Source organism: Hippoglossus stenolepis, chromosome 6, assembly GCF_022539355.2.
Source record: "Hippoglossus stenolepis isolate QCI-W04-F060 chromosome 6, HSTE1.2, whole genome shotgun sequence".
Lineage (NCBI taxonomy): Eukaryota > Metazoa > Chordata > Actinopteri > Pleuronectiformes > Pleuronectidae > Hippoglossus > Hippoglossus stenolepis.
The window spans coordinates 16916938-16941141 of NC_061488.1; the positions used below are offsets into that span (position 1 = coordinate 16916938).

The 24204-nt window shown below is 39.2% G+C and overlaps 2 protein-coding genes and 1 pseudogene across 7 annotated transcripts; all 3 read left to right on the forward strand.

Moving 5' to 3' along the window:
* Nucleotides 1-940: 940 nt before the first annotated feature.
* Nucleotides 941-9324, forward strand: rer1 (retention in endoplasmic reticulum sorting receptor 1). Of its 6 annotated transcripts, XM_035159525.1 has the most exons (9): nt 941-1069; nt 2832-2913; nt 3322-3426; nt 4567-4663; nt 5065-5143; nt 5966-6101; nt 7329-7383; nt 7652-7698; nt 8781-9324. In XM_035159525.1, exons 2-8 carry the CDS (start codon nt 2833-2835, stop codon nt 7669-7671), a joined length of 573 nt encoding a protein of 190 aa, XP_035015416.1. In that variant the 5' UTR covers nt 941-1069; nt 2832; the 3' UTR covers nt 7672-7698; nt 8781-9324. The 6 variants fall into 6 exon arrangements, 5 of the variants coding, with proteins under 5 accessions (XP_035015416.1, XP_035015415.1, XP_035015417.1 ...); XR_004697052.2 differs by having other exon boundaries at nt 7329-7698; XM_035159524.2 differs by having other exon boundaries at nt 7652-9324.
* A 552-nt stretch (nt 9325-9876) lies between these two features.
* On the forward strand, nt 9877-14448 carry LOC118110638 (taste receptor type 1 member 1-like). Its single transcript, XM_035158581.2, is given in 7 exon segments — nt 9877-10061; nt 10348-10645; nt 10741-11206; nt 11209-11465; nt 12030-12236; nt 12484-12604; nt 13485-14448. Coding segments are annotated over 7 exon segments (2463 nt in total). The 3' UTR covers nt 14414-14448.
* A 3923-nt stretch (nt 14449-18371) lies between these two features.
* Nucleotides 18372-22376, forward strand: LOC118110639 (annotated as a pseudogene).
* Nucleotides 22377-24204: the final 1828 nt, after the last annotated feature.

The following is a 24204-nucleotide window of genomic DNA, read 5'->3' on the forward strand; positions in this document are numbered from 1 at the left end:
TATCTATCCAAGATACTTTTTTGTTTGTTATGAAAAGACACATGGCCCTAACGATTGTTGTACATGTCGGCCAATCGTGGTGCCGGGGCTGCACATTAGGGGCCGCTAGCCATTTTGCCACGCCCATTTCAAATTACTCCAGAATACAAAACTATCCTGCAAAGTTTCATTATTTTTTTAGCATGTCTAGGCCCTGAAAAGGCCCCCTAAAGGGAAATAATAAGAAAAATCCTTCGAAATTCAATAGGGCCTCCCACCATCGGTGCTCGGGCCCTAACAAGGATTTGTGATGATCAAAAACAAGTTAGTTGGGGAATGCCTGAAATACTGAATGATGGAAGTCATTCACTGTAGAGATGGAGTAGTTTGAAATGGGCGCATCAGGTCCCCGAGATCGCAAGTGCTCGGGCCTGCAAAGTGCTGTTTCGCAGCCCTAGTTTATATTGTAATAATAATTACAAACTTTATTTATGGAGCACTTTTCAAAATCCACATTGCTTCACATTGGCAGCAAAATAAAACCAACCGGTCATAAAATCCTCAACAAAATAGAACAAACTAGTCATAGAATATCACTTTTTTAAATGAAAATGGTGAAATAGAATTTGAAACATACAAACCAATATGGTATGTGAAAACAGAATTAGGGAAATTAAAACTCAATTAATTCTCAATCATTCCATTAAATAAGAGAACAGTGAATAAAACAAAAGAGTATGAAGTCTTAAAGAATATTACGTAATAATAATGTAATTAGTCAATCGTGTATTATACATCCATGGTTTGTGTTCATAGCGTCCACCTCTCCTCTATGGTGAGACCCTAACCCTTTTTATACAGTCTGTGGTGAGACCCTCACCCTTTTTATACAGTCTGTGGTGACTCTTTTTATATTTGCTCAGTGGCGTGATCAGTGTCAGTAGCTCGTCGTTCTCGGGGATCGACTTTTCAGCCTGGCGTGTGTTCGAGTCCTAGCGGAAGTACTGACGTGTTCACACCAGTTTGCTCGAGAGGTGGCTAGTTTAGCTAGCTTGGTAGAGCCGGGTAGTGACATCAGCGGCCGCATCAGGTAAGAGAGGAGCGCCATTGATTATCCTCACTTGATTTACAAACGCAACGCAAAGACACAGAGAGACATAGGAACCAGGACCCACGCTGAACAGATACGGTATCGTTCGGTAAACAGTGACGCGGTTTCTGGAGTTGAGTTTCATTTCTGCCTGAGCTGGACGGCTAGCTGAGGAGCCGTCGGCAGCGTAGCACCGAACCTCCGGAAGTGAGTTGTCAGATTATCAAACGCATTGCCGGGACTTGTAGTTCACTGTTTTCCAGAGACAGTTGCGTTGCAATGGAGTGAACGCGAGTCACGAACTACATTTTTGTTTAGCTCGGCTTTAATAGACTCCACGGGTGAGTTGTGGGAAGTGTAGTCTCGTGAATTGATTTAAGGACCGTATGGGGTTAACTGAAGCTTCGACTAAAACTACATCACCCATACTAACAGGTAATTTGGGCGAAAGGGCAATGTACAGCAAGATAGCTGGTTAGCTATTTCTAGGGCTAATTTGTCAGCTAACGTCCGCGATTTAAAACAAATACAACCGACAAAACGATAGTAAGAGTTGTTGCTTTATTCGTGTCGATTGTAGCGATTTCGCGATTTTCTCAGTGTGTGTCTTTCTACAAATATTACCTGTTAGCTGCCTTCCGGATTGCCTCAGCCTGCTAGCTAGTTATTCAGCTAACGTTAGCTAGCCCCTATAACGCACAGTTAAACACGGTCTTGCCTTTTTTTCAGCTAACGCTACGTGTCGAAATAGATAATTACAATTACAATTCATGTGTAAATGGGTGTGTAATGACACCACACGTTGTGATTGGTGGTCAACTAATGTCCACGTTACATAGAAGATTCGCGATCAACTCGTTTCTAAATCAATGGACCTCTCGTCCCTGTGTGAAAGTAGCTGAAATGTGTGACCATTGCCAGTTGGCGTGTTCACTTTAACAGAGACACTGTTAGATTGTGTTCTCGTTTTCTTTTTTAGCCGGTGATCGTTCGGGTTTCTCCGTACACGGGTCGTGTGAACCAGGCAGACACAAGTTAGAGAGCAGCTCCTGTAGATGTAGTTCATCGGAGAATATCACACATCTACCACAACAAGCTGGTCACACATTTCAGAAGTGCGTTCCCTTTTGAACTCGTCTCAATGAATGGATTATTTGTCTGTATGATCAGTGAAAATCATTCATTGATTTGGAAGTGATGGCACTCCTACTGTTCTGCTGCATGCAGGGAGACGCATCCATGTCATTGTGTGCTGTTTCATCTCTTTGTGACCGCTTCAAGCATCAAGTCATGTGGCTGCCTTTATGGTGTTATTAATCTGAAACTGCTATAATACCATTCAATGGATCCAGGGACCCATAGGACTACAGCATATGTTTAAAAGGCCTTGCAGGAAGGTAGATCATCCAAACACCAGATACAGTTAGATATAGTAGGCTATTTAAAAAATCTCCTTAGATTGCCATTTCTATTTATTTCTAATATTTGAAGCACTGGATTGTGATTATAGATAAAGCCAGTGAATGTTGGAATGTGTGTCTAGTCCCCTAACAAAAAACTATGTTGGGTGTAGACAATTCCAACTGGCTGGTTTACAAACTTGAAATTCCAGCCTCTGTACACCTGAGGGTGGTGGAGATACTAGAGTTGTGGATCCTAGATAATGAAGCTGCCCTGCAGTGACAAATGGCCTGTTTCAGTCAAACTAGCCAGGTAAGTTATATTCTTCCACCAGTAATCAATATGCTCTGTTTGTCTGTAGAATGTCAGAAGGGGACAGTGTTGGGGAGTCGATCCATGGGAAACCATCTGTAGTTGCTGCCTTCTTCACACGGGTTGGACAGGTGAGTGATCGTGTGATGTGTGTCTTATTAACTTGATATAACAAGTTTAAACAATCTGATTTGGTGCTAAACATCAAAATAACCACTCAGTAGTTTTTTCCCCAAGCTTTGTACTCAGAGGTGTTATTAATGCTTAAACAATGTCACTTGCTATCGTAAGTGTGAAGTGGTCAATTGGTTTGTCTAAGTGTATTCCGGGTCGGGACTAAGGTCCTAGGGTTGGGGAATATTTTCCTTTACATTCAGTAGAAATAAGGATGACAGGTTGCAGATGTTATGTCTTTTAGTCATATTTCTGCAAAAGTGAAACAGACAAATGTCTGTTTGTAAGGTTATATCTTACTTGTTCATAGAGGTTTTTCCCTGATGACTACTCCTTGTTTCCTTTGTGTATATATTGTGGAACAGGTCTATCAGTCATGGCTAGACAAGTCAACGCCATTCTATGCAGTGCGATGGGCATCCACTCTACTACTTACTGCTGTCTACATGATCAGAGTGTACATACTACAGGTAATCTTTCATCTCTGTTTATTACCCCATTTACTATATTGTTATTTGCTCAGGTAAAGTAAGAAAATGTAAGCCATGGGAATTGTAAGTAGTTGTGATGAAAGCATCACTGCAACTGATTTCTGACCTTTGTCCAAATGTGATATACAGAATACAAATATATATGAAATACAAATAAATTCTCTTTAAAGTTTTGCAGTTAAAGAAAATTATATAAAATAGTAGACTAGCATGTCCAGTTAGGTCCCTTCTCGCTATATATGCCTTTTGGGGCACGGACTATTTTATCGAAAGACATGTTGTGGATAAATAAACGCTCAGTGACTGAGTTTTAGCTCAACCAGCATCTAACAACACATTCAGAAACAGACAAAATGAATCATGCTATTTATGTGGTGAGTGAGCTAAGAGGTAAAACTTAGTCCAGAAGGAGAATATATGAAGGAGCCTTGTTTGCTGATGTTGTGCTGCTAGAACCACACAAAGTAAAATTGCTCCAAATTCACAGTTTGTCACTAAGAACTGTTGCAGAGCAGATTACTGATGCAGCACATGTTACTAAAACTCTGAAGGACAGTTTTTCCGACCAGCTATTTTGTTTGATGGGGTCGCTGCTGAGTTTGACACAAGGGAGGAATTACTGTTTCTGCATGTCATGCATGCCACTAACAAAGGTGAGGATTGGTTTGAGTGGTTTTTTTTGGGGCTAAAAACCTGCTGCAAGTAGCATCACCATCACTGACATCAGACCTCTCACCAAAGAGAAGAAGGCAGTTCCAGCCATTGTATTAGAGAGGTTAGTGTATGTGTGCAATAATTTAGTATGCTCCTTGATGGATTTTATAAACATTGAGAAGGCTCTTGATGGCAACCTTGTCACCTCCTTAGGGGATGCTCCAAGTGGACAGTAACTGTTGACCTCTGTATTCTTTTGCTGGGGGCTGATGCTCCTTGCTTTAAAAGTTTGATTAACAGTTGTTATACGAATCACGAAGGTGTTTTTAAATTTGTCTATGTTGTTGCCATAAAATGTTCTTGTGTATGTGTGTGTGTAATTGTCAATAACAAAGTTGCACCTCCATGTTCACTAATTACCCAGAAATCATTTTAATGTGGTGATGTTCCTCTGCTGCTTTTCAGGGATGGTATATAGTAACGTATGCTTTGGGAATCTACCATCTCAACCTCTTCATTGCTTTTCTATCGCCAAAAGTGGATCCCTCAATGCTTGACGAAGGCAAGTTGCATCGAATCATTTTTTGTATGTGGTCATGTTGTGCACTTGGTATATTATCCGTCTGTTTATTCCGTATTTTGACTTGTTGAACTTATCTCAAATATCAGTCCATAAAACATCAAAGTTCTCATACATTCTACAGGTATGCATCAACTTTGTTTATTTATTGCAAATGTTTTCATAGTGTATACATTTGTCCAAGGAACAGAATACAGAAAATGAATGTCGTAGCACCAGACACTCTGATGTAAACATGTGGATGACTAATTTCTGTTCGACAGTAACTATTTTTTCAAGAAAATACTCAAGCAAAGTTTTTTTTTTTTTATTGTCTAAATGCTCAGGCATGAATGCATGATTTTTATTAACCACCACATCATCTGTTTACATATCTCCTGCAGATGAGGGCCCATCCCTTCCTACCAAGCAGAACGAGGAGTTCCGCCCCTTCATCAGGAGGTTGCCTGAATTTAAATTCTGGTGAGAGTCCAACTCGTGGTCCGGGCACCTATCTCTTTCCATCCGCAGAGAGATTGCAAATTATGTTCTTTCAAATGACTCGTGTGGTACATGGTTAAGTCACGCAGAGCTCATTTGTAAAAGGACGTAGAATCTTTAGCATAAACCACAGATATGGGGTTGAATAAATGTGTGTATTTGCTTTTGACAACATGCGATCAGTTCTATTTTATTCATATTCTCCATAGATAAACTTCTGTTAAATTGTGGAATTTAACAATTTAACATCTTTGGGCAGTTTTAATCCATTCTAAAAGTTATACGTTTAAGAAACGTGCTATTAATAGATCAACAAAACCATATTTGTTTGTGTTGTACCAGTTAATCTTTGTTTGATATGTGTTTATGCAAATTCTGCATCCTGTGTACAAATACAGGAAGAGAGTGGAGTGGTTTTGCATCAGTCATTCTGCAGTAGCAATTCATCTGGTGTATGAAAAGACAAGCTAGGGTTCCTCTTTCCATGTGGTTAATCGCTGTGCTGTCAAAAATATTGGACATAAAAATATAAATGACCGGGTTGTTTTAAAATTATCATAGTTTAAGTTATTTATTGTTGTTTATTATTTATTTAGTTTAATAAAATATGATAAAGCATATGAAGATATTAAGTTTAGTCACCAAGTCTCCTTAATTTTCCATCATGTATTTATTTCTTGTTCTGAACGAATTCAGTAAATAACAGTTAAGGAAGATGGTGTTGCTGACTCTCCGTGTCACAAAGGATCGGATAAAAAAAAGATTACACAGTTTTAACTGAGGTCATGTTACTTTTCTTTCTAGGCATTCTGCGACAAAAGGCATCGTCATCGCCATGATCTGCACATTTTTTGAGGCCTTCAACGTTCCAGTGTTCTGGCCTATACTTGTAATGTACTTCATCATGCTCTTCTGCATCACCATGAAGAGGCAGATCAAGGTAAATCGTGTACACTCACTCACTGACAGATACAGTACACGCACTGTTTACATTGACACTGTGGATGTAATGGAGTCACAGCAGTGTAGTTCATCTAATTAGTTTTTTTTGGATCAGGCAAATAAACCGTTGAGAAAGGCTCCAGGTCTATTTATTATGCCCCATAGCTGTTAGCTCTGGCAACTTAGTTGTTCAAAATGTCAGAAAAACCAGCTGCCTAATGCAATTAGGGATTTAAATATTTAGTATTTTTTTCTAATCTATGATCAACGCTCCTCAACGGATTACTTGCCATTACCCAACAAGATTAAAATGTTATAATTGATGACACATTAAAAAATACCAACGGTTGCTTTTTGAATAAGGGGTTAATTTTGAACAAACAGGAGAAAATGAGGATTCACTCATCATCACACACCTGCAGCATTGCTGGGCTCTCTCTTATTCACCAGATCACAATAATCAGCCCTCATAAACATGCCGGACCTACTCAGTCCTCAGCAGACAGCTTCTCTACTAGTTCTTATTCAGAAACGGATGGTATAGATGTCCAAGGAACACATTCACCGATACTATGAGTCAGGCAACATTCTTATAGTTGGTTCATGTTTAAATGGTTAATGATGAGCATCCCTAAATGCAACACAAGTCACATTCAGATGGGTCATGTTTTTTGAAGGGATATTTTATTCGAATCCATTATATTGTACAGGTGTTTTTGTTATTGTGTTCACCCTTAGGGGAATAGTTCACCGAGAAATGAAAATTCACTCATTATCTACTCACCAATATGCTGATGGAGAGGTGAGTGAAGTGTTTGAGTCCATAAAACACACCTTTGCAGCAGAATCCAATACAATTGAAGTAACTAGTGACCAAAGCTTCAGATGTAATAGAACAACAGAAAAAACAGAAAATGTCTCCATTCTGCTCGTTTACTTCAATTGTGTTGGATTTTTGCTGCAACACTGTTTACCACTGAAACTCCTAAAGTGTAGAGTTTTGTGGACTCAAACACTTTATCCACCCCTCCATCGGCATAGTGGTGAGTAGATCATGAGTGAATTTTCATTTCTGGGTGAACTCCCCCTTTAATAATCAACAAGTTTTATTTTGAAGACCTGAATATCTTGTTTAAAGCACCAACAAGAAAGTGTTGTAAAAATGTTTGCGCAAACCCAAATACCTGTCACTAATTCTCCTCGTTATCTTCTCCACTTCCTCCAGCATATGGTCAAGTACAGATACCTACCCTTCACACACGGGAAGAGGACATACAAAGGCAAGGACGAAACAGGGAAACCCTTTGCTAGTTAAAAACTCCCACTTAGTCTTCCCCCTCCGTCTCATTTGAAATCTGCCGTTCACAGCTGGTGGGGAGTGACATGGGTTAGAGATTTTTTGTTTGTTTTTGTAAGTGGAACAGTATCATGAAAACATAACATGAAAAATACTAGTTTTAATCCATGGTTCAAGATGTTTGATGAGGATATGACAATATGGATCGAATTAGTCTGGGAATTTAGCCTTTTTTTTCTTTTTCTTTTGAGGACCCCGATCTTCAATTTAGGATTCGTTTGCCTTTGTTCACTAGTAGGTAAGATCTGACTCAGTGTTGCCTTTCGTATTTTTAACCCAATGGGGTAAGTATAAAATTCTTAAAGAAGGAACCACACTGATATAAACAAAATTTGCAGTGAATTTATTTGGTTGAATTGTTTTTTGTTTTTTTTCCTTAATGATGGTGATTCCAGTCCATGTCCTTATACCCAACTGAAATAAATCTGCCAACTTTTGAATAATATATCAGTTCCTACTTATTTGTAACAAGTTATATATTGAAAATCCAGTAGTGTTAATAGCAAAATAACACGATTAGATGTGTAATATAAAATCTGAAGGAAATGCAGCAGTCTTTTAATTGGAATCATTTCATCGCCTCATGTCCAAATGCAGACGCTTTGAAGAAATTAGTCACATTACACTTGAATATGCATTCAGGACAGAATTGACTTATTATATTTCATCCCTTGAAATAATAGTCAGAATTAATCTTTCTTGGTTTAGATAAATCTTGGATTGGCTGTCAATGTGATTCTTTATACAGCCCACATTACACTGGGATCAATATGGATGATTATCATTGACTATATTTCAATCTTCAGCCACACGTCACAACGCTGAATGCATATATCAAGGCAAATGTGTCTAACCCCCCACCCATTTAGTTTCCTATAGCCTGTAGTTTACCTCTACTTAAGTTCTTGGTACTTTTTTGCCGTTGAGTTAAACAGATGGGATACTGTGTCATTGAGCACCCCTGTAAACCAAATTTTTCAATTCATCGTATGGGGCATTTAGATTGAAATGGCAAGTCAATGAATTTGCTTTACCTCAGATTTTTACACCATTTTGTGAATAATTAGTCTAAACATATTGTCTTCAAAGTTCAGAACCAGTATTCGAGTTTAATTCCTAACAAGGTCTAATCTTACATTATAACAGAGCAATTCCACCTCTCTTTGAAGCATTTACCCATCTGTGTTTCAAAGTCTGGGGTTCATTCGATTTGTATAGACGAGCTGTTGTAGTCCTTGATAATTTGTGTTTACTTTGATAAAAAAACGTTTTGGTAAATATAGTCATTCCAAGCAAACTGTTGTTCTCTTTCTTTTGCAGAGGAAACATAAGAAAACAGAGATTGAGAGCTTTTATTATAACAAATGGATGAAGTGGGTGACGATCACACTTTTTTTTTTTTCTATAAACCTGTTGATTTTTGTTTTCCCATTTTTATCAGAATGCTGGGGATTATCTGTCATTAATAAACTATGATCAGCACTGTAGTAAGGGATCAAAACATTTTCCTGTAAAAAGTTTGTTTCAAATGATTGTCTGGAGGATTTGTATATACATATATATATATTTTAAAATAAGAATTCTTTTTTTTTAGATTATTATTATTTTTGTTTTTTCTTCCAACCACCATACTGTTTCCTGTTTCCTGTTTTTTTCTTTTTTTTCTTTATCCATTTAAGTTGAAATTGACAAAAGCAGAACTGGTTAATTGGGTTCTTAATTTGATTGATTAAACATGTTTCTCATGAATTGCATGTTTTTGTTTTCTTGTGCTACAGTTATTAAAAAAAAGATTTTAATAGCTCAAGTGTAATTTTTTTTCACTCCAAATGCCATTAAAGCAGATGTGTCCCTTCAAACAGTATGTCGGTGTCTTGGCTTCATATTTTTTTGGGTATTGATGGTTAAAAAAACTAGATCCAAGATGTCAGTACACTTCTATTTCCTCTCTTCAAATCCATTGCGTTAATTTTGACAGCTTGACTTTTTCCACACTCAATAAGGACCCATTTCTTTAATTGCTCTAAAACCACATACGGCCACTATTAGTCTTATTATTTAACCCTGTGCTTTCCATGGAGGAAAACAAACAGTGTCTCCCATAAATGCTAAACCGTTTTTATTCATAAGTTTTATACCTGCCACACATTATATCTTAGATTTAAACATGTAATTTACGCAATGACCAGATATATTCATGACGGAGGCATTGAACTTGATGCCAGTAGCTGCTCGACGCTGCAGGTACGATGATTTTTGCATACTGATTTGCGAATTCTCCTTGAACCATGTATTGCGCCTCATTAAATCTCAAGAGCATGGAAATAATCACAGAGGCTGAAGTGTCGCCAGTGTCTCATAACTTGCTATGCGCAAAGACAAATGAGAGGTGGCATCAGATTAGTAAACTTCAACCATGAAACATTTTCTGGTTTATCTGTGTCTGCTTGAATCTCTTCAACGCGCCTCCTCGACTCAGTGCACTATCCCGGCCTCAGAGTTTCAGCTGGAGGGAGATTATTTGATAGGTGGACTTTTTGATGTTCATCAAGTCAATGCTCCTGTTCATCAAGTCAGACCGGACACCATCGACTGCGCCAGGTGAGGCTCACAACAGATCTGAATGGATTTCTTATGACATCGAAATGATTGAAGAAAGTGTAGTTGAACAGATGACAGCACCGTCAAAGCGTCTCTTAATTAGAGTGAAGAGCTATTTGTGGTTGCTCATTACCCCCAAACCCAATCCAAATAATTTTGGCATTATCAAAGTTATTGGAGGAGATAAAGTCTGCATTGTTCACCTCAGTCTTTGTTCCATTTAGTACTTTTAAATGTCCATATCTGAACAGTCTTTGAAACTATAAGTCATACCCTCTCTCCACAGTCAACCCTTAATTCTGTCCAGTTATCGGAGGTTTCAGTTGATGAGGTTCGCTGTGGAGGAGATCAACAACTCCACCAACCTGCTGCCTAATGTGTCTCTGGGCTATCAGATATTTGACCACTGCTCAGATACACGTAACTTTCCAGGGATTTTTGACCTCATCTCATTCAATGGCTCGGTTCAAAGTCGGGATGAATCACACAAGAATCTGACCAAGGTGACAGCAGTGGTCGGCACTTATACGAGCACTGAGACACTGTCTGTAGCCCCACTGCTCATGATGGATCTCATCCCTATGGTAAATTTGTCATCTATTGTATGTTGAATTAAAAAAGCAATTTGACTTTTGAGGATTTACTGTCGCTGACATTTTCTTTATTGCTCATCTAACAGGTCAGTTATGGAGCAGCTAGCTCTATCTTTTCAAGTCAATACAATTTCCCGTCCTTCTTCAGAACGGTTCATCCCAATAAGGACGTCGTGGAAGTAATCTTCAACATCCTACTGCACTTCAACTGGCGCTGGGTTGCTTTCCTCAACATTGACAATGATTATGGCAGAGATGGTCAGGAACAGTTCAGGAGAAAGATTGAGGACAGCCAGATCTGCCTGGCGTACAGCAAAGGTCTCAATCATTACACAAATTACACCCAAGTATTCAAACAGATAGAGGCACAGAAAGTGAACATACTCATTGTCTTTGCTCCTGAGTGGACGGCTGCAAAACTCATTAAGTCAGCGATACGACTGAACGTCACCAACAAGGTGTGGATAGCAGGGGACGCATGGTCCTTAAACAAGAAGCTCCCCAAGGAGAAGGGGATCAGAAATGTTGGAACTGTGCTTGGAGTCGCTCAACCAGCGTGCAGATACCTGGTTTCAGTGATTTCATCTCGTCTTTTAAAAGCTACACTCACTGTGGAAATGAAGGACAGCAGACGTTTTGTAATCAGGTTTGCAACTGCAGTAGCCTGAGTGCAGAAGATGTCATCACAGCAGACCCATCTTTCTCTTTTTCTGTTTATTCTGCTGTGTATGCCATTGCACATGCTATACACAATGTCTTACAATGTGGAGCTGGCACATGTAATGACAGCACTGCAGTGTACCCTCACATGGTAAGTATCATTAAGCATAATTATATGATTCATTTGATTATCACATGTTACAAATGTAAACAGCCTCTAAGTTGTGTGAATTTGATCAAAACTGATTCTTTACCTGTCAAACATGAGAAATTAGACGACTGATGCGCACACGCTATTGATGACTTCCACAGGCCTCTACAGATTACAATCGCAGAGCTGTTTGTCAGGGTTTATTAAATCTCGTGAGATTTCAATCTGATTAATTTCAATCTGATTAAACCTCTGAGAAGTCTAAACATTGCTAAAGTCAATCTAAGTGAGAGAAACCACTACAGTGTGCAGATGTTTGGTCTGATTTCTGCCTGGATGTATGAACACTCATTTATTACCTTGTAAACATTGCACTGATATCAGACACAACACATTTTAGGGATAGAAGAGTTTAAATTCTGATAACCTGGTTCCTAAAACCTCTAAAGATGGTCATCACGCTGGAGTTTCTCCCTACATATGAGAGTTAGAACCAAAAAAATGATTCAATCAACTCCTCCAATGTCCACAGAAAATGATTTGGATGTTCTTTATCCACATCAGGTTCTAGCTGAGCTGAAGAAGTCCAACTTTACACTTCTAAATCAAAGCATTCAGTTTGATGAGAACGGTGACCCCAAGTTTGGATCCTACTCTATAATTTACTGGAACCACAGCGGTGACGCTCAGGAGATCGGCTTTTATAGTTTTCCTCCATCGTTCCAGTTTGTCATCAACAGCACCAAAATTCAGTGGTACACCAATAGAGAAGTAAGTTGTTTTTCTTACAGTCGAGAGTTGTTATTGTGTATGGAGAGCTTTTCCCATTTCTGAAGGAACGTTATGTGAGTGTGTGTGTGTTAAGTGTTGACAGTCAACCAGTGGTGGTTGTTCATGGTGCAAGTGCTGTGAAACTGAATCAGACATTTAAAAAGCTGTAATGTCTCAGTTACTGCTACTTATCTATCATTTCCCCATCATGACTTTCTGTTTTCTGCTGAATGATTACGTTGCACAGGTGCCCACTTCAGTGTGTTCCCCAGAGTGTCCTGTGGGATATGCAAAAAGGCCAGATGGAATCCACGAATGCTGCTTCACTTGTCAAATCTGTCCGAATGGAACATATGTCAACAGCACAGGTAAATTATTATGCCTGAATAGTGCAGCCATTGTTGAGTTGATGGGACCTAATTGCAGACTGTATTTCATGGCTCATAGCTTAACACCTCGTGGTCATCTGACACTGATATGTAGGTTTCAGTGTTCACCCTGATCCCTTAACATGTCAAATAAACGACAGCAATAAGTCATTAGTCTTTTGACCAGTACCTTTAGAGTACATCACTGTAAACTCTTATGCACTTTTGGCAAGGAGTAAAAGCTCATTTCAAATAACAGCATTACAATATGTAACACTTCCTCCTCAACTGTTTGACACCTCCTCAGATCTCCCTTTTGTTTTGTCTTTAAGTTTTCAAAAATCAACTTAACTTTATTAACAAATCGTCCTTCTCACTTGTTTAACAGAGGATCCGTACAAGTGCATAGACTGTAAGGAGAAAAAAATAACACCAGTTAAGTAAATCAGTGAATGTATATATATAAAGCACGTTAGTGAACAGTTGTAAAGCTAATTCAGTTTCATTTGATGAAAAACATGGATTAAAGCTCTTCATTGCGGATAACCCAGGTAGGATGATCACAACGTTTTCTCACGTCACTCTGCACTATAGTCTGTTTATAAAAAGCTCTGAACACCCCATCCAACACACAAACAATAAAAGTGACTGTATATTATAGAACTGTTTGAGGAGGACTCACTAATGACATGGAATAATTCTGAAGTAGCTTTGAAGGATTAACACGGGACAAGAGAACAGAACATTCCAAACAGACGGGTTTAAAACAGATGCTGCAGTGGTAGGTTATGAAAGCTGAAGAGAGTAAAACTGCCACCTCCATTGTCTGATTATCTTTTCAAAACTTTATTAAGAATTGTCCCTCTCTCTTGTTTAACAGAGGATCCGTACAAGTGCATAGACTGTAAGGCGACAGAGTGGTCTGCAGAAGGAAGCACCTCATGCACCCTGCGGCTGGTGGAGTACATCCCATTCACAGACAGTGGGGCTATACTGATCATGTTCGGGGCCTCGGCCTTGGTGGGCATCACACTCTCCATGTCTGTTCTCTTTGCCGTGAACTACAACACCCCTGTTGTCAGATCTGCTGGGGGACCCATGTGCTTCCTAATCTTAGGCTGCCTCAGTCTGTGTAGTCTCAGTGTTTTCTTTTACTTTGGCAAACCAACTGTTTCTTATTGTATCTTGAGGTTCTTACCGTTCTTCTTGTTCTACACTGTTTGTATGGCATGTTTTGTTGTGCGCTCGTTTCAAATTGTTTGCGTTTTCAAAATGGCTGCCAAGTTTCCCAAGATGCACAGCTGGTGGATGAAGTATCATGGCCAGTGGCTGGTCATCACTGTGGCATTTGTTACTCAGGCACTCTTAATAACCATTGGCTATTCTTATGCTCCCCCCAGGCCCTACAATGAAACCTTATGGCACCCAAATAAAATCATACTTAGTTGTGACTTCAGTCTGAAAGCCTGCTCTGCTCCTGTATCTTTACTTCTATGTCTGTGCTCTCTTTGCTTTATTTTCTCCTACATGGGGAAAGACCTCCCCAAAAATTACAACGAGGCCAAAGCGATAACGTTCTGTCTGCTGCTGCTGATCCTCACCTGGATCATCTTTGCCACTGAATACATGCTTTACCGGGGAAGTTACATCCAAACTCATAACGCCGCGGCAGTGCTCTCCAGTCTCTACTCCTTTCTGTTGTGGTACTTCCTGCCAAAATGTTACATCATCATTTTCCAACCCAAGAAAAACACACAGCAGTACTTCCAAGGTCTCATTCAGAACTATACCAAAACTATGAGCCAGTAGCAGCTCACTGTAATATCTGATGGATTAGATGTGCTTCAGGTCTTCTAAATATTTTAACATCTGTAGTCTCCAAAAATTTGATGTACTACAATATTTCACATAACTCATACGACTGATACTTGCAATAATCATTCAATCTTCCAGCACAGTATCAGACTCTGACATATTCAACCATCTGTGTGTTTTCTGCAGTTTCACATTTGTTCAAAGGTTATATGTGCGATTTTCACTGCCACTAGATGTCAGACTAGCAACAGTATCTTGGACAAAATGAAAAACCTAGTCAGGCCACACCTCTTGTTTCCTCTATGTTCTCACCTATAAGGAATTCTAAACACACACTTTGAAATATCATTAGGTTCTATGACATGTAGCTGACTCAATTGAGGTTTATTATACAGGTCTACATTTACAACAGTAATAAAAAAATGTATGTAAAAAAATAAATAAATGGAATGTTTTTTCTTTTCAGCTTAACTTTTTTGTGGTTGATATTACATTATTCTCACAACATGAAAACACCAACTCACTGTGATGCTGTTCACAGACGAGACTACAGACATATCTTGAATTTACTTGGTAACTTTTTTTTGTGCATTCAAATGTTTTTGCATTTGTGTCTATTGCTTGTAATATATTGTCTTTCATCTCCAAGAAAGAGAATAAAGTCCAATCTCTAACTCTATTGGTCCACCTCATTTTATAATTTCTACGTACCCGCCCATACTGTCACATTTTAGACATCCTCATTTCTTTCCAACAGTATCAGTGTGGTAATGAACGATGTCATCACTGAACAGTTATACAGCTGTAACGACAACATTATGAGACTATCAGAGATGTCAGAGCCAGATGTGGTTTGGGTTTGTAGGTGCAGATTTTTTTTTCTCTTAATCTTTAACTCTTTACAAATAGTGACTGGTTTTAGTTTTGCAATCCTGTTAATGTATTAAGTTCATTGACCACATCTGCTTCAATTTCACATGCTGTGCACCAAACCAAGCACTAAATAAGTTCCACACAAAGCTGTCACCACTGATTACTTTAAAGTTACAGCATCAGTACTTGGTGTGCTATTTACAGGTTTATGTGAGATGTTTAAGGAAATGGGTAAACTTGCCCTTATTAGTGAAGATAAGGAATAAAAACCAAAAACCTTAGTCTACTTATTTTGAAAAGTGAAGTTCAATCGTCGCCTTAAAAACATGAGTTAGCAATACTTAAAAAGGGAATTGTATGAATATAGTTAGTTATCTTAACTTGAAAATGTGAGTTGAAAGGGTATGTGGAGGTGAGGGGGCTGGGAGAGCACCCTCACCTGCACCACAGAGGATCAATCAGCACAGGTGAGAGCTGTTTGCTGATTGGTCCTCGTGCTTAAGAGGCAGCATCTGAGCTGCCTCAGGAGGAACTCAGACACTCGAGAGACGCCCGGACTGAGCTGTAAAGCTAGTCTGCTTTAAGTTGAAGTTTATTTATGTTTATTCTCGCTTGTCTGTGATCGAATAAAGATGTTGAAAAGTGAATGGTTCGTCTCTGGTTGCTGTGGTGAGAGCCCCGTGGCAAGGTCGACTGCCACAGTATGAATTGACAAAAGAAAGTCAATCATCAATCAATCAAATTTTATTTGTATAGCCCATATTCACAAATCACAATTTTTCTCATAGGGTTTATCAAGGTGCGACATCCTCTGTCCTTAACCCTCAACAAGAGTAAGGAAAACCCCTATTAACAGGCAAAGAAAAACTTAGAAACCTCAGAGAGAGCCACATGTGAGGGATCCCTCTCCCAGGACGGACAGATGTGCAATAGATGCTGTGTGTAGCTCAACACATCAACAAAATTACAAATATTATGACTCTAATTAGGAGAAATGTTTGTAACATAATGGAAAGGTGTGTAAGTATTTACACATGTGAAAATGTCTGATGGAGTTGAAGGAGCAGCAATGACAATTGAAATGGAGGAGTTATTTCCAGTAATGGTAGAATATGTGAGTAGTCATATTGTAAATCAAGCAGTCTTGTTGTAATCATAGTCCATGAACAGCCGGCACCACGTCCACCACCACGATCACAATCCATCACCAGACTATCCACCACCACGATCACAATCCATCACTTGACTATCCACCATCAGGATCCACCACCACGATCCACAATCCACCACCACGATCACAATCCATCACTTGACTATCCACCATCAGGATCCACCACCACGATCCACAATCCACCATCACAATCCATACTATCCATGTTCAGGATCCACCATCATGATCCACAATCCTCCATCATGATCCACGATCAGCTGCCACCATGATCAGGATCCCTGATTCGCCATCCACCATCAAAGTAGGTTTTCATGAATGGATAATGTAACATAGGTACTTGTTTTAACTTCATTATAAAAACATTTCAAAAAATAAATTATCATTAATTAAACAACTTGTACAATGTAACTTTGTGAGTTGAAACAAAGCTTATCTTTAAGTTGAGTTAACCTTGATCATTTTTACAGTGTATTTAGCAAGATAGATTCAAGATCATATTTATTTGCCTTTGATAACTCGGTTACATGAAGTTGAAATTATTTTACTAAATGTAGCATTGGGAGTGTCTAATTTAAGACTGAGATGGAAACAAAGAGAAAACCAGTGCCTTTGGAAACTCAAATTTCCTGTTAACATACAAGAAAACAAAATGTTACAAACAACGACCATGCACATTGTTAGTATAGATGATCTTTTGGAAGTGCAAACATTTGACAGCAATAATTGCTCATTAGTACTTCACCCACCTCATGTGGCCCCCACAAAACATTTAATTTATACTTTAATTATCTTTTACATCACCATTTAATACCTCCTACAGACAAGGGTCAATCCCTTTCCAAACAGAATGTGGAGTTCAGCTGTGTCATTAGGAGTTTACTCATGATCTATAGTCATCTTTCATAATAATCCTCAGACAGAATGCAAATGATCTGCTGCCAAATGACTTGTGTGGTCCAAGGTTAACTCATGCAGATCTCATTTGTAAGAGGATGTAGCATGTTACCATTAACCAAAGATATCCGGTTGAATTAATTCATTTGCTTGTATTTGCTTGAGACCACACACAACCTCACAGCCTCGTCTTTACTTCCTCCCTGTCATCCATACACCATCCCTATGGCAACACTTGAATTCAATATGAATCTTAACTTACAAAAGCATATTATATTATAATGACTGATTTAACAGTTGTGAGTAGTCTAAGCCATTATTAATTACGAGCACAGGATTTGAAGCATATGGTGCAAGTGTATGTAGGTTGTGTCCATGTGATGTGGGTTTTTAGCAGAACATGCAATAAGCCAAAGTCCTATTCCCTTTAAAACCCACCTTGTACCTTGGTGGATTGCAATTAAAATGTTAAAATGGGGAATTTATCAGACGGTAAGAGACAACGCTTATTTGCTGAAGAAACAAGTTCACTTGTGTACAAAGTAAAAAGACACACGTGCTTCAAAATGGCAATGTAATAGAAATTGTTACAGTTAAAGGTGTAAAGGTTTTTAGCCACTATGCACTAAGGAGAAATTATTGAATCAGACGTACCACAAAACTGCAAGGTCCATAGATTGACCCCCCCCCCCTTGAAAGTATCGGGGCATTAACTTTTCCTAAACCTAACAAAATCATTTTGTGCTTAAACCTGTGTTTTATTACCATGACAGCGTGTGTGTGTGTGTTTACATATGTATACACCATTTGTCATATGCTCATAGTTATCGCTCAGCGCAGTGTGTAGCCATCACAGGGGTTAGTGCGGCTCAGATACTGTTTGCATACTAATCCGTGAGCTGCATGGATATCAAGACTGGAGGGTTTGCCGCGACAAGCCACACATTGCTTATTAAAAGCAGAGGCTAAATCCCTTAAGAGATCACAGCAGATTGATAAATGATACCTACAACCATGAAACGTTTTCTCTTTTGTCTGTGTCTGCTGGGCTCTCTTCTACGCGCCTCCTCAACTCAGTGCACTGTCCCAGCCTCAGAGTTTCAGCTGGAAGGAGACTATCTGATAGGTGGACTTTTTGATATTCATCATGTCACTGACTCTGTACATCAAGTCAGACCAGAGGCCATCGACTGCTCCAGGTGAGTCTCACAACAGATCTGAATGTATTTCTTATGACATTGAAATGATTGAAGAACTTGTAGTTGAACAGATTACAGCACCGCCGTCTCTTAGTTAGAGTGAAGAGCTATTTGTGGTTGCTCATTACCCCAAACCCAATCCAAATAATTTTGGCATTATCAAAGTTATTGAAGGAGATAAAGTCTGCATTGTTCACCTCAGTCTTTGTTCCATTTAGTACTTTTAAATGTCCATATCTGAACAGTCTTTGAAACTATAAGTCATACCCTCTCTCCACAGTCAACCCTTAATTCTGTCCAGTTATCGGAGGTTTCAGTTGATGAGGTTCGCTGTGGAGGAGATCAACAACTCCACCAACCTGCTGCCTAATGTGTCTCTGGGCTATCAGATATTTGACCACTGCTCAGATACACGTAACTTTCCAGGGATTTTGACCTCATCTCATTCAATGGCTCGGTTCAAAGTCGGGATGAATCACACAAGAATCTGACCAAGGTGACAGCAGTGGTCGGCACTTATACGAGCACTGAGACACTGTCTGTAGCCCCACTGCTCATGATGGATCTCATCCCTATGGTAAATTTGTCATCTATTGTATGTTGAATTAAAAAAGCAATTTGACTTTTGAGGATTTACTGTCGCTGACATTTTCTTTATTGCTCATCTAACAGGTCAGTTATGGAGCAGCTAGCTCTATCTTTTCAAGTCAATACAATTTCCCGTCCTTCTTCAGAACGGTTCATCCCAATAAGGACGTCGTGGAAGTAATCTTCAACATCCTACTGCACTTCAACTGGCGCTGGGTTGCTTTCCTCAACATTGACAATGATTATGGCAGAGATGGTCAGGAACAGTTCAGGAGAAAGATTGAGGACAGCCAGATCTGCCTGGCGTACAGCAAAGGTCTCAATCATTACACAAATTACACCCAAGTATTCAAACAGATAGAGGCACAGAAAGTGAACATACTCATTGTCTTTGCTCCTGAGTGGACGGCTGCAAAACTCATTAAGTCAGCGATACGACTGAACGTCACCAACAAGGTGTGGATAGCAGGGACCATGGTCCTTAAACAAGAAGCTCCCAAGGAGAAGGGATCAGAAATGTTGGAACTGTGCTTGGAGTCGCTCAACCAGCGGGCGATACCTGGTTTCAGTGATTTCATCTCGTCTTTAAAAGCTACACTCACTGTGGAAATGAAGGACAGCAGACGTTTTGTAATCAGGTTTGCAACTGCAGTAGCCTGAGTGCAGAAGATGTCATCACAGCAGACCCATCTTTCTCTTTTTCTGTTTATTCTGCTGTGTATGCCATTGCACATGCTATACACAATGTCTTACAATGTGGAGCTGGCACATGTAATGACAGCACTGCAGTGTACCCTCACATGGTAAGTATCATTAAGCATAATTATATGATTCATTTGATTATCACATGTTACAAATGTAAACAGCCTCTAAGTTGTGTGAATTTGATCAAAACTGATTCTTTTACACGCTATTGATGACTTCCACAGGCCTCTACAGATTACAATCTCAGAGCTGTTTGTCAGGGTTTATTAAATCTCGTGAGATTTCAATCTGATTAATTTCAATCTGATTAAACCTCTGAGAAGTCTAAACATTGCTAAAGTCAATCTAAGTGAGAGAAACCACTACAGTGTTTGGTCTGATTTCTGCCTGGATGTATGAACACTCATTTATTACCTTGTAAACATTGCACTGATATCAGACACAACACATTTTAGGATAGAAGAGTTTAAATTCTGATAACCTGGTTCCTAAAACCTCTAAAGATGGTCATCACGCTGGAGTTTCTCCTACATATGAGAGTTAGAACCTAAAAATTATTCAATCAACTCCTCCAATGTCCACAGAAAATGATTTGGATGTTCTTTATCCACATCAGGTTCTAGCTGAGCTGAAGAAGTCCAACTTTACACTTCTAAATCAAAGCATTCAGTTTGATGAGAACGGTGACCCCAAGTTTGGATCCTACTCTATAATTTACTGGAACCACAGCGGTGACGCGGAGGAGATGGCTTTTATAGTTTTCCTCCATCGTTCCAGTTTGTCATCAACAGCACCAAAATTCAGTGGTACACCAATAGAGAAGTAAGTTGTTTTTCTTACAGTCGAGAGTTGTTATTGTGTATGGAGAGCTTTTCCCATTTCTGAAGGAACGTTGTGTATGAGTGTGTGTGTGTTAATGTTGACAGTCAACCAGTGGTGGTTGTTCATGGTGCAAGTGATGTTGTCAAACTGAATCAGACATTTAAAAAGCTGTAATGTCTCAGTTACTGCTACTTATCTATCATTTCCCCATCATGACTTTCTGTTTTCTGCTGAATGATTACGTTGCACAGGTGCCCACTTCAGTGTGTTCCCCAGAGTGTCCTGTGGGATATGCAAAAATGCCAGATGGAATCCACGAATGCTGCTTCACTTGTCAAATCTGTCCGAATGGAACATATGTCAACAGCACAGGTAAATTATTATGCCTGAATAGTGCAGCCATTGTTGAGTTGATGGGACCTAATTGCAGACTGTATTTCATGGCTCATAGCTTAACACCTCGTGGTCATCTGACACTGATATGTAGGTTTCAGTGTTCACCCTGATCCCTTAACATGTCAAATAAACTACAGCAATAAGTCATTAGCCTTTTGACCAGTACCTTTAGAGTACATCACTGTAAACTCTTATGCACTTTTGGCAAGGAGTAAAAGCTCATTTCAAATAACAGCATTACAATATGTAACACTGCCTCCTCAACTGTTTGACTTCTCTACACCTCCTCAGATCTCACTTTTGTTTTGTCTTTAAGTTTTCAAAAGTCAACTTAACTTTATTAACAAATCGTCCCTCTCACTTGTTTAACAGAGGATCCGTACAAGTGCATAGACTGTAAGGAGACAGAGTGGTCTGCAGAAGGAAGCACCTCATGCACCCTGCGGCTGGTGGAGTACATCCCATTCACAGACAGTGGGGCTATACTGATCATGTTGGGGCCTCGGCCTGGTGGGCATCACACTCTCCATGTCTGTTCTCTTTGCCGTGAACTACAACACCCTGTTGTCAGATCTGCTGGGGGACCCATGTGCTTCCTAATCTTAGGCTGCCTCAGTCTGTGTAGTCCTCAGTGTTTTCTTTTACTTTGGCAAACCAACTGTTTCTTATTGTATCTTGAGGTTCTTACCGTTCTCTTGTTCTACACTGTTTGTATGGCATGTTTTGTTGTGCGCTGCTTCAAATTGTTTGCGTTTTCAAAATGGCTGCCAAGTTTCCCAAGATGCACAGCTGGTGGATGAAGTATCATGGACAGTGGCTGGTCATCACTGTGGCATTTGTCACTCAGGCACTCTTAATAACCATTGGCTATTCTTATGCTCCCCCCAGGCCCTACAATGAAACCTTATGGCACCCAAATAAAATCATACTTAGTTGTGACTTCAGTCTGAAAGCCTGCTCTGCTCCTGTATCTTTACTTCTATGTCTGTGCTCTCTTTGCTTTATTTTCTCCTACATGGGGAAAGACCTCCCCAAAAATTACAACGAGGCCAAAGCGATAACGTTCTGTCTGCTGCTGCTGATCCTCACCTGGATCATCTTTGCCACTGAATACATGCTTTACCGGGGAAGTTACATCCAAACTCATAACGCCGCGGCAGTGCTCTCCAGTCTCTACTCCTTTCTGTTGTGGTACTTCCTGCCAAAATGTTACATCATCATTTTCCAACCCAAGAAAAACACACAGCAGTACTTCCAAGGTCTCATTCAGAACTATACCAAAACTATAGCCAGTAGCAGCTCACTGTAATATCTGATGGATTAGATGTGCTTCAGGTCTTCTAAATATTTTAACATCTGTAGTCTCAAAAATTTGATGTACTACAATATTTCACATAACTCATACGACTGATACTTGCAATAATCATTCAATCTTCCAGCACAGTATCAGACTCTGACATATTCAACCATCTGTGTGTTTTCTGCAGTTTCACATTTGTTCAAAGGTTATATGTGCGATTTTCACTGCCACTAGATGTCAGACTAGCAACAGTATCTTGGACAAAATGAAAAACCTAGTCAGGCCACACCTCTTGTTTCCTCTGTGTTCTCACCTATAAGGAATTCTAAACACACACTTTGAAATATCATTAGGTTCTATGACATGTAGCTGACTCAATTGAGGTTTATTATACAGGTCTACATTTACAACAGTAATAAAAAAATGTATGTAAAAAAATAAATAAATGGAATGTTTTTTCTTTTCAGCTTAACTTTTTTGTGGTTGATATTACATTATTCTCACAACATGAAAACACCAACTCACTGTGATGCTGTTCACAGACGAGACTACAGACATATCTTGAATTTACTTGGTAACTTTTTTTTATGCATTCAAATGTTTTTCATTTGTGTCTATTGCTTGTAATATATTTTCTTTCATCTCCAAGAAAGAGAATAAAGTCCAATCTCTAACTCTATTGGTCCACCTCATTTTATAATTTCTACGTACATGCCCATACTGTCACATTTTAGACATCCTCATTTCTTTCCAACAGTATCAGTGTGGTAATGAACGATGTCATCACTGAACAGTTATACAGCTGTAACGACAACATTATGAGACTATCAGAGATGTCAGAGCCAGATGTGGTTTGGGTTTGTAGGTGCAGATTTTTTTTTCTCTTAATCTTTAACTCTTTACAAATAGTGACTGGTTTTAGTTTTGCAATCCTGTTAATGTATTAAGTTCATTGACCACATCTGCTTCAATTTCACATGCTGTGCACCAAACCAAGCACTAAATAAGTTCCACACAAAGCTGTCACCACTGATTACTTTAAAGTTACAGCATCAGTACTTGGTGTGCTATTTACAGGTTTATGTGAGATGTTTAAGGAAATGGGTAAACTTGCCTTATTAGTGAAGATAAGGAATAAAAACCAAAACCTTAGTCTACTTAATTTGAAAAGTGAAGTTCAATCGTCGCCTTAAAAACATGAGTTAGCAATACTTAAAAAGGGAATTGTATGAATATAGTTAGTTATCTTAACTTGAAAATGTGAGTTGAAAGGGTATGTGGGGGGCGGGAGAGACCAGACGTGGCTGTTGTGATTGGTTTGAGCATCTGAGCGCCAGACGACACTAGGACTGGCTAAAGCTAGTCTGCTTGTTGAGTTATTTATGTTTATCTTGCTGTGATGAATAAATGTTGGTGAATGTTCTCGTTGCGTGACATCACCACAGTATGAATTGACAAAGAAAGTCAATCATCAATCAATCAAATTTTATTTGTATAGCCCATATTCACAAATCACAATTTTTCTCATAGGGTTTATCAAGGTGCGACATCCTCTGTCCTTAACCCTCAACAAGAGTAAGGAAACCCTATTAACAGGCAAAGAAAAACTTAGAAACCTCAGAGAGAGCCACATGAGGGATCCCTCTCCCAGGACGGACAGATGTGCAATAGATGCTGTGTGTAGCTCAACACATCAACAAAATTACAAATATTATGACTCTAATTAGGAGAAATGTTTGTAACATAATGGAAAGGTGTGTAAGTATTTATACATGTGAAAATGTCTGATGGAGTTGAAGGGAGCAGCAATGACAATTGAAATGGAGGAGTTATTTCC